At 39.2% G+C, this 15,631-nt stretch overlaps 1 protein-coding gene across 1 annotated transcript; it reads right to left on the bottom strand.

Moving 5' to 3' along the window:
- Nucleotides 1-903: 903 nt before the first annotated feature.
- Nucleotides 904-14,916, bottom strand: FUNDC1 (FUN14 domain containing 1). Its single transcript, XM_084305910.1, has 5 exons — nt 14,807-14,916; nt 12,957-13,113; nt 11,023-11,098; nt 4,762-4,890; nt 904-3,392 (listed from the first exon to the last, which is right to left on the bottom strand). The coding sequence occupies exons 1-5, from the start codon at nt 14,835-14,837 to the stop codon at nt 3,315-3,317; spliced, it is 471 nt and encodes a 156-aa protein (XP_084162036.1). The 5' UTR covers nt 14,838-14,916; the 3' UTR covers nt 904-3,314.
- Nucleotides 14,917-15,631: the final 715 nt, after the last annotated feature.

Below are 15,631 nucleotides of genomic sequence, written 5' to 3' on the forward strand. Positions count from 1 at the left end.
TGGTTTTATCATGAGCTTCACCAAGCAGTGTTAGCTATGGCCAGGGATGATAAAGTTGCTTTTCTTGCATCTTTAAATGTAACTGAGCACTCTGCTAGGTTCAAGATGACCACTTTTGTTTTCTTGAAGTTCTTCTGTGACACAATGAAAAAGCACAGAAATGCCAGTCCAGCCTTTCATTACTCCACACATTTCTAACGCTCTGCTTCTTAACCATCCGCCTCCTAAAATGGACACTCTGTTTTTCCCCCCAAACGGTCTTCAGAATAAAATTTTCTTCAGTCTTCATTTCACCTTCCTCTGGATCTTCTTAGCCTCCATTATTTTTCGGCAGAGGGGATGACAGTAACTTTGGAGTCATTCCAGAAGACACCTTACCACCAGAAACATCATGCTCCTCTTATGCTCCACTTCGTTTCTGATGCTGTCATTTTTTATTTTTTTTTTGACTGTAATGTTACAGAGCATTTTGTTGGGTGCAGGGATACACAAGTCCCCACTCTGAGCTCACACAAATAGAAACTCAGGTATTTACAAGAAAAAAAAAGTTACATATCTTTATTCAGTTACATAAACTTTGTGTTTCTCCAAGTCTGCTGCTCCATCATCTCCTCACCCTGCCAGTTCTGCCTGCAGCTGCAGCACCCCCCAGAGCTAACCAGGATCCAAGGAACAGCTTCAAAGCACTCTGCAAACCCCCACCCCTATGCCAGCAGCCGTTCCTCAAGTCATTAAGGCATGAATTAAAGCCAATCTTCACACAACCAACCAGTGCTCACCTTCTCAGTTATACCACTGCTCCTTATTTTTCTCTCACACCACATTATGCTTCTTGTTCCAAAGCCTTTGAAAAAAAAAAAAAAAAACCACTAGTAAAATATATTTTTAGTTCGATCAGTTCTTTATTCATCATCATCGTACTGAGTATCCCAGATAACAGTAACAGGACAGCAGAACAACTTTCCCCTGCAGAAATTGGGCTTGCAGACTGCTATAAAAGTTATTTTAAATTCTACTTTTAACTATGAAGCATATTTCTTGCTCACAGCAGCCCTTTTAGAAACGGCACTACATGATGTTCCCTTGACGCCCTTTCAGAGAGTAGGCTCCTTTTTAGATGCAACTTTATGGGCTCATGTTATCGAGGTGCTCACTTCACTCCTGGAGACCTTCAGAACATCTGAGTTCACCCGTGTGCATGGGTGACTGGTAGCAGGTGGCTTCAGTAAATCTTATGACATGCCAAAAATCCATTAGCTTCCCCAGCAGAAAAGAACATAGTGGTCACCTTCCCAATATCCTTTAGATGAATACTAAGGAAAAAAAAAGCTTTCATACAAAGTTTCATTCAATGTTTTTAATTCCAGATGACCCAACCTCTTCCTTGGCTTCCCATTTCCAATGAACTGCAACAATTGTTCTTACATAGCTTTACAAATTCACCTTTTTAGAAAAACCCAAAACCTTAGGATGATAACATGCAGTATGTTTTCCTTGTTGCCTTTTTTTTTTTTTTTAATTCAAGCTTTGATATCCAAAGTTCTAAATGGGTTTTAGCTTGACTAAACCTTTACTTAAACCTGGCAGGCATGCATGATGTGCTTCATGACTTACCCCAGCCAGATGAAGTTCACCAACAACATGTTAGGGCCCCTGAAGTTCACACATGCCCTGATCTAACTATATACTGGGTTATGATGTCAAAGGCCTCTCACGTACAGTCCATCTGACGGAGGTTCATCATGTGTCCTGCTCATCAGGAGTTCACATTCAGCCATGGGATGCTGATGCATCATTCCTGCTGTTCAGGCGTGGGAACGAGAACCCAACAGAACCTGTATGAGGCAGGCTCGGTTTCACATTAACTTACGGGTACAGAATTAAAGCAGGGAAAGGAGGACAGAGCAAACATCCCATTTTCTTAGGTAAAAGGTTCACAAGTTTGAAAAACAGAAAAATGTACAAAGCATGCATTTGGATTCCCAGCTTCTTGAGAATAATTTCGTAAGAAATGACCAAAACCGCCTTCAGAATCAGCTTCAGAATACAGCTTCAGAATCAGCTGTAGATAGACTGGAAAATTATACCTCCACTCTCCTTTAGGATCTGCCTCCTGCTTTGATTTGTCAAAGATAGAGGAAGCAACCACATCCCACAGATGAAGCCTCATTTGCTTTCCCAGACATCAGAGGCAATAGGCACTCTTCCAATGAGCCTACTGAAGCCAAACTGTACCCTAGATTTTCCATAGCTGACGCCCTAGATAGAGAAAGCCAAATTAACAGTGAAAGTCAAATTAAGTGACAACTTTTTTTCTTTTTTGAAGTCTACGTGGAGCAGAACATAGTGGCAATAGAGGTGAACATGGAAGTGAGCATTACCTCATGATTTCCAGCTAAAATGGACTACAAGAGAAGCCTTTGGTCGATCCAAGGTACATCATACTATCACAGCATCGAGCCGTGCAAAGCATGAGCCCTTGCAAAGTGCTCAGGGAGAAGTCTCAGTGCTTCATTTCACCACCTACTGAAGCCTGAGAGGGGCTCCATGGCTCATTGAGTATAAAACAATAATCCTTGCCACAATTATCTGCGTAGTACAGTTTTATCAATGAATTTATGCATGTCTACACATCTGGGAAAAGTAGCATATACATTCACTTAGCGCACAAACTTGTGTGCACAAATATTTGTACCAGATGCCTGCAGGACATGAAAGTGAGACTTCTTCTCTATGTATACGAGGCCGGAGTCAAAGTCAATTTTCACTTTTAATGAGCTGATGATTCTTTGTTATTTAATACTCTGTAAAAAGGTATTACAGATTTATAGATTATTGCAGTGACTTCTAAAGAACACAGGCAGCCACGAGGCTGAAACTACAGTATCATGTACAGTACATAGTCATTAATACTATCTACTACTGCATGAAGAAAAATACTTTTAAAATTAACAGTATTTACTTGAAAACATAGAAATGGAGCTTCCTTTCTTACAGTATGCTTACATATCTATATTCCAAGAATAACATTTTAAAAATGCTAGATCTTGAAAGGTCATAGATAAAAAGAGTCATGATGAAGATGAACCAGTTTTGCCCAGAAATGCTATAATGAGCACACTGCGTTTTTTCAGCAAATTCTAGTTTTGCCAAGCTTCAAGAGGCAAAAGCCTAAAATGTGAAAGCTTCCAAATTTTCTATCTATTCCACTCGTCTTGCTCTGGAGGGCACGGTGACCCACACTGCTTTCTGACAGTGTGTCACCACAACTGTTCTTTGACATGAATGCCATCAGGAAGAGATGATTCAGGTCCTTACGATGCAAGGCCCAACAAAAAGCCTCCAACAAATCCACTGGAGACCACGATGTTCTGTTTGATAAATTCTGTTGACTGAGAAGAAGAAGAAGATGTGTAAAGAACTGAGTCAATCGTGCCTGACTATAACATTTAATACTCTTACCACAATTGCCTGGAAACAAGCACACTGGAATTGGGGAGGTGGTAGTAATCCATCTGAAAACCAATGAAGTTGGGTGCCAACTGCTGGCACCAACGGAGTGAAACCCATCTCTCTACTGTCTTTAATAATGGGTTTGCAAAACAGTCAGCATTTTGAGTCAAAATTCAGAGGAACTGTCATAGTAATTCCATGCCAATACCACTTTCTTGGATTAAAACCAATGTACAACTTTTGTATATAATATTTCATGAAATATTATCACTGAGTATAATATGTATCCAACATGCTATTTCATAGATCCTTTACTTTGAAAACTTGAAATTAGCTATTGGGACACAATTAGTAAAAGGTAATTGAAAATAAGGAAAACAAAAAACTTCCTGTCCCATCCACTTCTGCAGCAGAATGGAAGAAAACCCTCTCTCTTGGCTTTCCACTTTAAATTCACATTAAAAGGTAAGGCAATTTTTAGCAACTTAACTATAATTTCATCAGGTTAAGTATAAGATGTCAGAACTCTTTATTACAAAGCACCAGTGTGGCTGCTGTAACACTGTTAGTCTGCAGTACATTCCCAGTCAGGATTCACAGTTGCACAGAAACTTATAGGGCCTACATAACATTTTAAAAGTGTGTTAAAACATGCCAAACATGCCTTTTTTCAAAAGATAAAATGATAAAGAAGGTCTTCAAATGTCAGAACAAAATGGCCTCTGACACTCTGATCAGTATGAGTCTTTTTAACACAGCACATAACAGCGGCTGTAGACATATTTTTCATGTGTAAAAATTAGATTTAAAAAATACACATATCTAGTTACAAAGTGGTTATTGCTTTTCTCCAGAAAGAGAGGTTTATCTTTCCTAATCAAGTAATATTGTGATCAGCAGACTAACCTTTTTGGGTCTTTGAGCTACCGTGTTTTAACCACAACCCCCCCCCCTCTTTTTTTTTTTTTTTTTTTTTAACCAAGCCATCAGCACATCAGCTCTCTTGCTAGCCAAGAGGGTGCACAGACCAACTGGCAAAGCCCATGGCAGTCCCTAGGCCACATCAAAGCTGATGCTTTTCCAACAACAAAAGCCCACGTGTGATCCTGCAAGAGTGAGCAAAACACCAAGTTAAATAACTTAATAACTGATAACTTTTAATAAAGCATACAGCCAGGCTATTTCTGATGCCTACCCATTCTAATCAGACTCACGGTTCAGCTTTGCACGACGTTTCCAACTAAGCACTACGTAAGGTGGAAAGCAAGAAAAGGTGGCTGGTAGAGACGTTTATCTGCTTAGACTTACCTCTTCGATTAGAGTATTGATTTCAGGTGCTGCCTTATTTGCACGCTTTTTTAACTGTTTTTTTGCTTTGTTTACATCTTTTTCAACTCTCTTCCAATCAACTTGTACGTATCCACTATGACTAGCAATCTAGGAAAATAAAGTAAATTTAGTACAGTTGAAGTTAACATTTTATGAGTCAAAGTGCAATATACTAGTGCCTACAAATTATCTTTTGTTTAAATGTTGTTTCTATGTATTACAGACAGAGGAAAAGACATTGCTCCAATTACAACACTTACTCTGTGTCAAACACTGTATTTTCCCTGCAGTAACACCGATGTGAAATAGAACAGTGAATTGCAAAGTTCAGTAGGCTCTTGGTAATTTTACCACTTTTCTATTGCTTAGTTATAAAAGTTTTAAAACATTTTTTTCCTTCAGAATTGACTGTAACTAATTGCAAGGGAAGAAAAGTACATTCACAGAATAACAATGAAAAAACTGTTCCATTTTAGCTTCTTTCAAAATTGTGGAATTCTGATTTGTGACTGGGCATTTGGGGCTAATAAGAATCATCCTCGGAAATACCAAAAACTTTCATTCTATTTTATATCATTTAAACTATCCAACAAGAAGTATATGAAAACAGAATTCTCACAGCTTCTAGAAAAACCCAGTAAGTAGAAAAATAACATGGCTCACGTACAGCACAAGTACTGGGACGTATGCAAAATATTTTGGGTGACTGTTCCTACCAATTTCCACTCAAACTCACAAAATTAATTATCATTCATGAGATTGTTAGCACATTTAACCATCATCCCAATCCTTTCCCTTATTTCTCTAACTCAGATTTGATCCTGGAAAAAGGACGTTCATTTACTCAACAACATTGACAGCCCCACCAACTCACAAAAGAAATGCATATTTAAATGTTTGTAAGATAACATACTAAAAAAGAAGTAATTACTGTATACCCCAAATAATAATTAAGGGGAAAAAAATCAGTCATAAAAAGAAGAAAATCAAAACTAAGGATTCCTGCTCATTTTAACTGCTATGACAAATATAGACAACTAGCTTTAAATGATTTATACCAAAACAAAAATGGTTGTGAAGAGTGAGATTTCTCAGATCCTTCTTAAAGTTGTGTTTGCCAATTTCACATAACTTACGTAAGTGCTTTCTATACAAATGGTATAACTTGTAAATAAAACTCACAGATAACAAAGTTCTGTGGAGTAGATATTTAAACACAGGATTTATTAGGTTGGGGATACAATAAATCCATTGACCTTGCCTGTCTAATGTAAACCATTTATGCAGACAGGTGCTGGTGTTAGGCAGGGATAAGTAATTAAGGACTGCCTGTACACTGTGAAGACATAAAACAACTTTTAAACTGTACTGGTTGCACATCCAGTCTCTGGATGACGCACCAAGAGAAAAACCAATTAGGCGTTGGGCTAATTTTCATTTTACGGAGTTAACATTACCACAAGAATTTCAAAGAGGCCTTAGTGTTGAACTGGTGCCTTCTGACTCACAAACCTAAAAACTAAGTGTGGATTTAATATATTAAGTCCAACACAAGATTAGAAATACAACTTTTAGGGAAGCAAACGCATTAATAAAATATAAAATGGACTTTAAGAGAAACAGGATTAGGACTAGTTCAATTAGCTCAGTTATCCTGACAGTACAGGCATGAGGCAGAAGTTTTCAATTAAGCTCTGTTTTTAATTAAGCTCCTAACCATAGCAGCTATACATTTCTCCCTGAACTTAGTAGTAGAGCTCTTAAGTTCTGCTTTCAAATTTTAGTATACAGCTCTGAAATAAATAATAGACAATGTTTAGAATATGAAATGTATAATGGAGGAAAAAGATATCTTGTACTTCACTGCAGTGATAGTCAGAGCTTGTGTCATATCTGCTTTGGCTGCAGTCCTACAAAATATATTGTCTAACCACAGAAAAAAATCCCACTGAAGTCTTATGCTGGTGAGACAGACTTCAATTTTTAAACCCTAATTAAGCTTAAAAAAAATATCTTAACTATTAGTTTATGGTCAATGTTCCTATAGTAAATTTATATAAATACAAATTCTGAAAGTTCAGTAGCATTTTTAAAGCCAGTCCCTATGATAATGGAGATAAAACATTAATATTCCATTATCAATTATATCCATTATATATATTATATATATTTATATATATTAATATAATTATATATAATATGAATATTAATGTCAGATATTTGTTCAAGATCTTCCAAATCTATTAAAAAAATGTTTTCTAAAAACGCAATTAAAAAATACATTAATGCATGATTAATAAAAATGCTTCCTTCCTTCTTTACACTAACCAAAATGAGAAGGGAACCTAAAGGGAAGGCCTCATTTTGGGGGTGCTATTGGATAGGCACACAAGCACTTTGTTATTATGAAGCATCATTAAGGGTAATGAGCAAACGATGCACAAGAGCAAAAAAAATGCTGTCCCATCTTCCTGCATGCAAGATGGCAGTTGTAATTTCCTCAAAACCAGGATTTCTCTCGTACTCAAAAAGGCCTAACCAAGCCCAGAAACTGCACAGAAGCTCCCCATGCTCAGCATACAGAAGCTATGTGAAGTTCTTGGTGTTTCCTGGTATTTACCTAGGCAGCAACCCTCTCTGCTCCTGACCAAGACAGACCTGACAAGGCTCTGACTTCAATATACAGAGATAAGGAGGGACTGAGAAATGATACAGTATTTTTTTTGTAAGAGCTGAGCTCCAGAGGCTGTATCTTCAGCCACCATCTACTGGCACAGCTCCCCTGTGACCATAAAACTCCTCCAGTTTACAAAAGCAGAAGAACGATGCCCCTCCACTTCATGTAAACACCTGCCAGAAGCAGGGCATTTCTTTATAAGGCAAACTTCCAGATACTGTTTGCTTTGGCTCTTCCACTGAATAGTCCCTCTAAATCTGCACGAATCATCTGTCAAGTGAGGTATCCAGCGCAAAACCAAATGCGACTCTCCCTCTGAACAAGTCCCTGCCCCAGAAGCGTGCTGCTCTCCCACCACTCCGCTGAGATCCCACAGCATCAGCGTGGCACTACCAGACCCCTGCACAACACACAGCTGAGGCTGTCTTAGGGTTTGTCTTGCTTCTTGCATCGCTTTCTAAGCTCTTTCTCAATGCAGAAGGTATTTTAACGAGGAGTTGAATTGAATCTATCAATGGCATGTTAATGGAACGAGGCAGAAATTATTACTGAAAGCACAAAATACTACACAAATACACCATTTTATGATTAAATAGTAGTCAACACAAAATGGAAAAAGCCACAATTTATATGTTGACTGCAGAGCAAGAAGTAATGAGACCATTACTAAGGATACAGGAATTTAAAAACACCAAGAACAAGCACTCATTAAGAACAATTGTTTTAAGTAACTTATTACAGCAGAACCACACCAAGTTCACACTTCCCTGCTCTTCAGGATCTCACTAAGCTGTGCGCTATGTAACCTGTACGTTTGACAAGGGAAATCCCTTAAGCTGATACCCGATAGGAGAAATTAATTGTATTTTTCTTGGTATAGAGCATGGGTATTGATCATATACCAGCATACTTGAAGAATCACAACTCCTTCAATAAAAAATTGATCAAGTTAAGCTGTTGAAATATCCAGCACAGAGATGTGAGAACAGGTCTTAATTCTGAAGAACAATGCAGATTCCTTCATGTCATTTTTATTCTTCTCAGGCTACTTTTTATTTAATCTCCATTGAGACTGACATATTTGTAGATCATTTACAGTAATTTGAAAGATCTTTTCACTTCTTGTACGAACTGACACTCCAAAATGTATTGCTTTCTGTTTCCTACTAGATTTCTTCAGATGAAGTCGTCATATGCTATAGAAAAAATGCACTCTTTAAATTCCAGGACTGAAGTGTTTCGGTGAATGGGCTTTATCCAAGAACCTCGCCTTCTGTAGTTCTTTTTCTTGTTTGAGCAGGTAATTACAACATCAATATTGCAATCAGGAGCTGGAATTAAATCTGCAATTTCAGAAAAATTTGCAGATAAAAAGGAATTTTTTAGTCACGTGCTGAAACGTTCCTCTGCCCACACAGGGGAAGCGTTGAACATATATTCATAAGGAAATTAAAAACATAATGTGTGATCTTTAAATGAAAAAATTAAAGACTACAGAAATGTAATTACACTATAGAATTTATGACTCAGCTTTAAAAATGCAAAGCATTTTGAATTAAAATGAAAGACCAAGGCATCTACTTTATTCCCTTCCAAGAGAATCTGATCTTTCTTAATTAACAATATAGACAACTCAGTCAAAATATGCAACTTGTTTTTCTTCTTAGATAATATTCCTTTTCAAATACACTCTAAATGAGATCAACTAAGAAATCAGACACACTATCACATGGCAAACTGATTTTACACATAGGAAAGCTCCCCAAACTTCATAGCTCAACAAGCAAAAATACTTGCATAAGTAACATGTTTTTAAGCAAGCTCTATTCTTCACTATTTATAGGTTTTAGTTTTAACTTTTTAGCTTTGTGGTAAGAAGCACTAATGGGGACTTGCAGGCAACGTTCTGCCTACTGCCCCTGGATTCCAGGCCTCCGTTTGGCAGGCTCAACAGCCAAATTTGGATAAAAATTGTCATTTAGTGAATTAAGACCAACACTACTCTAAATGAGAAGAGATTTTGGTCATGCTTAACTTAACTTTGGTCTAGTTAACTTAAAGACAAGTAGTTTAAAGATCCACTATATATATCTCTTTACATTATACTTTTATATATATATATATATGTAAAGATTTCAATGTTCCCTCATCATCCAGAAATACACACTGTGGGATAAAGAACTGCAGTGTTCTCAATTTGATTCATTTGGTGGCTTTGCATATTTTGCCAAAAATTTACATCTGGATGATTCTAAACCTTTTCAGATTCAATACATTTGTAAAATCCATCCCAAAGTTTAGCTACAAACCCAATAACCAGTGCTTTCCAGAAGATTTGAAGAGGTCAGCAATGCACCATGGTGAAGTGGAACAAATAATAATGCTATAAAGCTTCATATGAAAAATATTTCATTTTGACTATTTACATTGTTGTTGCTTGCCTTTGAATAATTCGGAGTAAAGTAGGTGTTATACTTGTTGAAAACAAGTTAAACCAAATAGTGTTGGAAAACCTACATTCTCACATGTAACTGAACTACAGTGCTTATGTTTAACAACGGCCTTGGAGGCTTAAAAAACAAACAAACAAACAAAAAAAAAAACACAGTGGAGAGGATGATGGTTTCTCCCCCAGAAACCATCCAGGGCCATGTCGGCAATAATAAAAAGAAACTATCTTCGTCCCTGTCTCAAAAAAGAAAAAAAAAAAAAAACACAGCCAGTGTATTATTTGAATGAACCTAAACGGCCACCAGTCTATTTCCTCTAAAGTAATTTGAAGAAAAAAAAATAAAATAGACAAGCTTACAGATGTTAAGACATGGGAAACACTAGCCAAGTAATTTTAATTCGTTTACATCTCAGAAGGATATGTGAAATTCTCCTTTGCTTAAAGCCTTTTAATTTATTTGAAGACGTTTTGGAAATCTGTCCTCCCCTAACACAATACCTGATGAAAAATTTAAATAGCCATGCTAGATAACACCATTAAATTTTTTTTTAGACTTGAAATCTGGTTGAACAGAGGAATGCAATGAAGCCATCAGAAGTCAGGAGAGCTTCAGAGGTTCAACAGATATAACTAGCAAAGACAGCATAGGGAGAAATGGGAAATGAGTGGCTTCATAATTGGACCAAAGCACATCTTCCAAGCAACTGCCAAAGCAGCCCATTTTTTTCAAAGCACTGATAAAAATTCTCAAACCTATTTAAAATAAACACAGCTTTAAATACCCTGATCTCTCTAATAAGTTTACTTGTAGTTCCTCTAAGCTGGCAATATGTATCACACACAGCATCTCAGTTTCTGCACAAAGGTTTCTTTTGGCTTATCACAACTATTTCACAGGATAAAGAATAGATTCCAATTTAGGACTGTTATTTTAGAGCTGTCTCTTTTACACGCAATATTCCACCTGGAATTAAGTTTCGGATTGATAACGCTAAAAAGATGAAGTAGATAAGAAGCCTTCCTAATTAAATTTTTAACCCAGCAGCTGAATTTTGCCTACAGTTTAAGTAAATAACATTTGCCAACTTATAAAGCATGAAATTCTACATACTTGAAGCAGAAGAAAGCCACCACCTACTGCAGTTGCTGCAAGCTTTCCGACTTTCTGGAACAAAAATCCCGCACACCTTAGGAGAACAAAACAAAAAACCCAGTCCAATGAAGTTGTCTGCTCAACAATGCCACACTCCAAAATTCCTGACTACAACTATTACGTTGTTCATTTAACAAAAGCAAACGTATCATTTCACATTTCTTAAATCTTTAGATCAGAATATTTAACACAAACAACAGTTAATGGATAACGTCTAACACAAAACAACACGAGCAACGGCTGCTAGTTGATGACTGATGGCCCCTTTAAAGCAAGCTTCAGCTCTGCGGGCTCTGTCTATACATAAAAGCTGCATGCTGCTATTCAATGCAGCACTTTTAACAAAGCACAGGAGAGCGATACAAAAGTGCCATTAGAACTATTCCCAGATGGAAGGTTAATATATTACACTACCATTGATATTAGCTACATGACCTATAACTTAACTCTCAGGTAGAAACAAGTTACATCCCTACAGCAAGTGCTAAAAGCTGGAGGGGAGAGGGGGACGAGGCAGGGAAGGGCGCTCCTCTGAGACACGGCCTTGGCCTGTTTTTAGGGGACCAAGGGAACCAGCGATTTAGGATCTTGGTCACAGTCTCCAAACGCTCCCACATCAAACAAACCACATGGATATCAGCATCACAGAACAACTGTGGCAGGAGGTCGTCTGGCCCAAACCATGCCCAGAACTGCACCATCGGACCTGAGTGCAATTGGGGTGCTCAGGGCCCTGCTGGGGCGGGCGCAGGACGCTTCCCAGGCTGATGGTCCCCAAAATTTTCTTTGGACTCCTCCTCTGGAACTTAACCTGCCCCCTCACAGCCCAATGCACGTGTGTTGTTTTTTTTTTTCCCCTTGCATATGGGGGGTGAATTCCTATTGATATGCACGAATACACACACACACACGTATGTACATAGACACAGACACTGCAATACAGTTCCTACATCCTTCATAAGCCACTTCTTGGATGCCAGACCCCATTCACTATTCCCTACAGGTTTCTGAGTTGGTCTATTCACACCTAACGTCTAAAAGCTATTTTAAAGCTACAAAAGCAAATCAAAAATCAGATTGAAAGTTAAGGCTACACCCCCCAAAGCTGTACTAAGCCTGTAAATAAAAATTTCATTTTTAGTCTCTTCCATGTTCCAAATCTTATACAATTTCATTTTAAAAGTTCCTACACTACTATAACATTGCTTTTGACTGAAATTATTATTATTTTTTTTTTAGAACACTGGAATAAACAAGGACTAGTCAAATACCTTGACACAGCTGCCCAGTTTGTGACCACACTTTCCAATTTCTACCTATCACCACAGCATGGTTAGGCTAAAACAATTTATGGTATCTGCTCTCATGTTAACTGTAGAGAGACTGTTAAATTGTTCAAAATGGCTCCAGTTTAATTTAGAGAAACGAAGACGTCTCTATAAAGTGGGGCTCTTAAAGATACATTCTGTCACACATTCATTTCTTAATTTCTTTTACCTATAAAAGGCATCTTAGCTATAGTATCATAACTAGGCCTCCAAATCCCCACTAGTAAGTTAATCTGATTTTCCATAGAAACAAAAATGACATGCAGTAATTTTCCATTTACTCCTTAGACTTTCAGAGTTCTGACATTTATTTCTTCAACTTCTTTTTGCAGTAACTGGTATGGGTTCCTTTAGGTATCTGGTACATTTTACCAATATTACAAAATGACTTTAGGATGATGAGTCAGAGCAACGAGTTAAGAAATTGCTCACGCATGTATAATTTTCATCAACGATAAAGGAAACCCTATTAGAGAAAATAAACGTATCTGGTTCATGTAGCCTGGAAAAAGATCTAAGAACAGTAGAAGGTCTAGCGCAGTTATGAAAGCGACGTTCTCTCACCAGCCAGTCACTCCGCCCATCACAATCTGTGTGGCCACGGAATATTTTTCTACAATTGGTCCCGAATTGCGGCCAAACACACGATTCCACCAATGGTGACGCCTTGCATATTCTGTCAGATCCAGCACTTCATAGGAATCATCATCGCTTTCACGTTCTTAAGAAGAGCAAAGAAGAAAGGAAGTTATTTTCTGTTATGCAGTAAGCTAACAACCTATCAGAAACATCCACTATCAAAACCCCAAGCATTAGCAGAACTGTATTTGGCATTATCTGGCTAATACAATGGCTTATGATGCCATTTATGGGCTACCTATGGTCCAGAGGTTCACAGAACAAAGGACTTTGTGATTTTATGCCACAATCTTCAAGAAAAGACTACAGGAAATCCACACGTGGCACAGAAAAGCTGAACAGGAATCTCCTCTCTGTTCAAGTAGAGGAACTAAAAGGCCTTGGAGCTAGCATGCATCTGGTTTAACACAATAAAAAAAATAAAAATAAAAGAAAAAAAAGAAAAAAGGAAGTCTTCTCTGCCCCTCTCTGAGACGGGCTCTGGTTAACCTATAGAGCAGCTTGCTGCAGGATGCTGAAGCTACCAAAAGCTGATGTGGACTCCAAATAACAACAGGGAAAAAAAAGTAAAGGAACAACAACAAAAATCCACCAAAGGCTATCAGGAGGTCCAGAGCAGAAAATCCTCAGAAACATTCTGAGAAAGCATCGCTGCTTGCTTACCGTGTTATTCTTTCCTAGCTCACCCTGCAGCCGATGGCTTTCAGACACGAGATGCTGGGCTTTCATCTGACATCGCGCGATTGCTTTTATGATCTTCAGCAACGTGAAACGCACCTGACTTAAGAGAAAGCCGATGCTTCTCTTTTAAGAATCCCTGGCTTTGTATTTTCTTCAGAGGACAGGACATTAGGTTAAGGTAATAAGGCAAGAACAGCCACGTCTGTTCCCATTCCACCACAGACAAAATAGATGAAGCCGGGACTTCAATTAAGTTCCATAATTTCAGCACAATTCTCTCAACGCTTTCAAACTGGGCCTTCTCCTACAACTCCAAATTAGGCATCCTGAATACCTAAATACCATCCTAAATACCGCTTATCCTCAAACATCAAAGGAAGAGGTGGCCTACTTTCAAAAAGGAGCATTTTATAAGCACATCATATTTCAGTATACACACACGGAGGATTAAATTCCACTTCTGTTTAATATATTTAGGGAGAAATGTAAGTTCAGCAGGGCTGCGGGGTCACTGCAGAGGAGAAAAGTTTCGTTATTGCCTACAATTGTAAGGAGTTGTTTTGTAAATGTTCTGTTCACGTTCACAATGTTGTGTTTGTTTTTTTTAACCTCTTATTACGAGTGTGAGTGAAAGGCTTAAAAATAGATAGAATATGAAGAGAAACTAGAGAAAATAGTTAAGTAGGATGATTTATTTCCCTTTACTATCACTTAGGTGATACTAAATAACAAGGCCCATCATGATAAAGAGTCGCAGGTGAATGTTCTCTTTAACTTCGAGGCATCAAGGACAGTTTATCTTGTTTTAAAAGGGAACAAAGTACTCTCAGTCACAGCCTGTCAGTTGTGTTAAATTGTAATTTATTTTAGAGTCAGATGCACATCACAGCTCGCACACACGATGCGTTGCGCGGCCAATAACAACATTTTAGCGCTTATTTTTGATAAAACAACCAAACGAACGCCCTTCCTCGGGCGACAACGCTTTATTTTACACCCACCCGTGCCTACCCAAACCTCCACCGCGGCGTTTTTGAGGTGTTTTTTGCCGAGCCCCGCTGCCGCCCGCCCGCCCCACGCGGCCGCGGACTGACCTGAGGCGCGGCGGGGCCTCCGCGCCGCCATCTTGGCTGCGGGTCACCACCGAGACGGGGCCGGGGCCGCTCTGCGCTGCCGGCGGCCACCCCTCTCTATGGTCCGCCCGCCGCGCCCCGCCCCGCCCCCTCCCCGCGGAGTGACGTCACGGGCCGCCGAGGCGGCTCGGGCTCCCGGAGGATTGTGGGGGGTGTAGTTCCTGGGGAGGGCCGCCATTTTGGGGGGTAGCCCCGCTGTAATGTGGGGCTTGGCTTCTCGGCAATCCGCACCCTGCCTCTCATCCCACATTTTAAAGGTCGGGAGAGGGCTCAGAGCCGTGGTACAGAGCCCGATGATCCCCCCCCCAGGGCGGGAGACATCAAGCAGCACGGCGCAGATGGAGGCCTGGGTGCCGTGCCCAGTCACCATGTGGCCAAAATGGTGCCACCCCCATGGCAGTGCCTCCTCCTGCTCCTTGTTACCTGCTGCTTGGGCAAGGTCCCCGTGGTGTGGCAGCATGGCAGAGCCCCTCCTGCGTGTGCCGCTTTGTCTGATAAATAACAGACATGTTATTTAATGTGACAGACCAAAACCCCAGCTTGGCGTCTGTGCCTCATGTTACGAGGTTTCGAGCCATCACATCCCACGAGCAGCATGCCCAGGAAGATTTAAGGCATCTCCAGTTGATTCCTGTGGCTCTGGCCCAGTTAGATAATGGCATTTTTATTTTTTTTTTCCCTCATGCAATGAAAATACACAAGACTTACTTGCCTTGGTGATTGATATGTCTAAGGTCATCATATAAGTAGCCATCAGAAAGTCTCTGAATAATTCTTACTGTGGTT

The sequence above is a fragment of the Netta rufina genome (assembly GCF_964035555.1).
Source record: "Netta rufina genome assembly, chromosome: 1".
In the NCBI taxonomy this organism is placed as follows: Eukaryota; Metazoa; Chordata; class Aves; order Anseriformes; family Anatidae; genus Netta; species Netta rufina.

Bases quoted from the DNA above. Each gene is read 5' to 3' on its own strand.
- FUNDC1 (XM_084305910.1), bottom strand. From the start codon at position 14,837: ATGGCGGCGCGGAGGCCCCGCCGCGCCTCAG. The intron at 4,891-11,022 runs GTATGTAGAATT...TTATTTTCCTAG, and splicing joins GTGGCTTTCTTCTGCTTCAA to ATTGCTAGTCATAGTGGATA. The intron at 3,393-4,761 runs GTAAGTCTAAGC...TCTTCTTCTCAG, and splicing joins TCAATACTCTAATCGAAGAG to TCAACAGAATTTATCAAACA.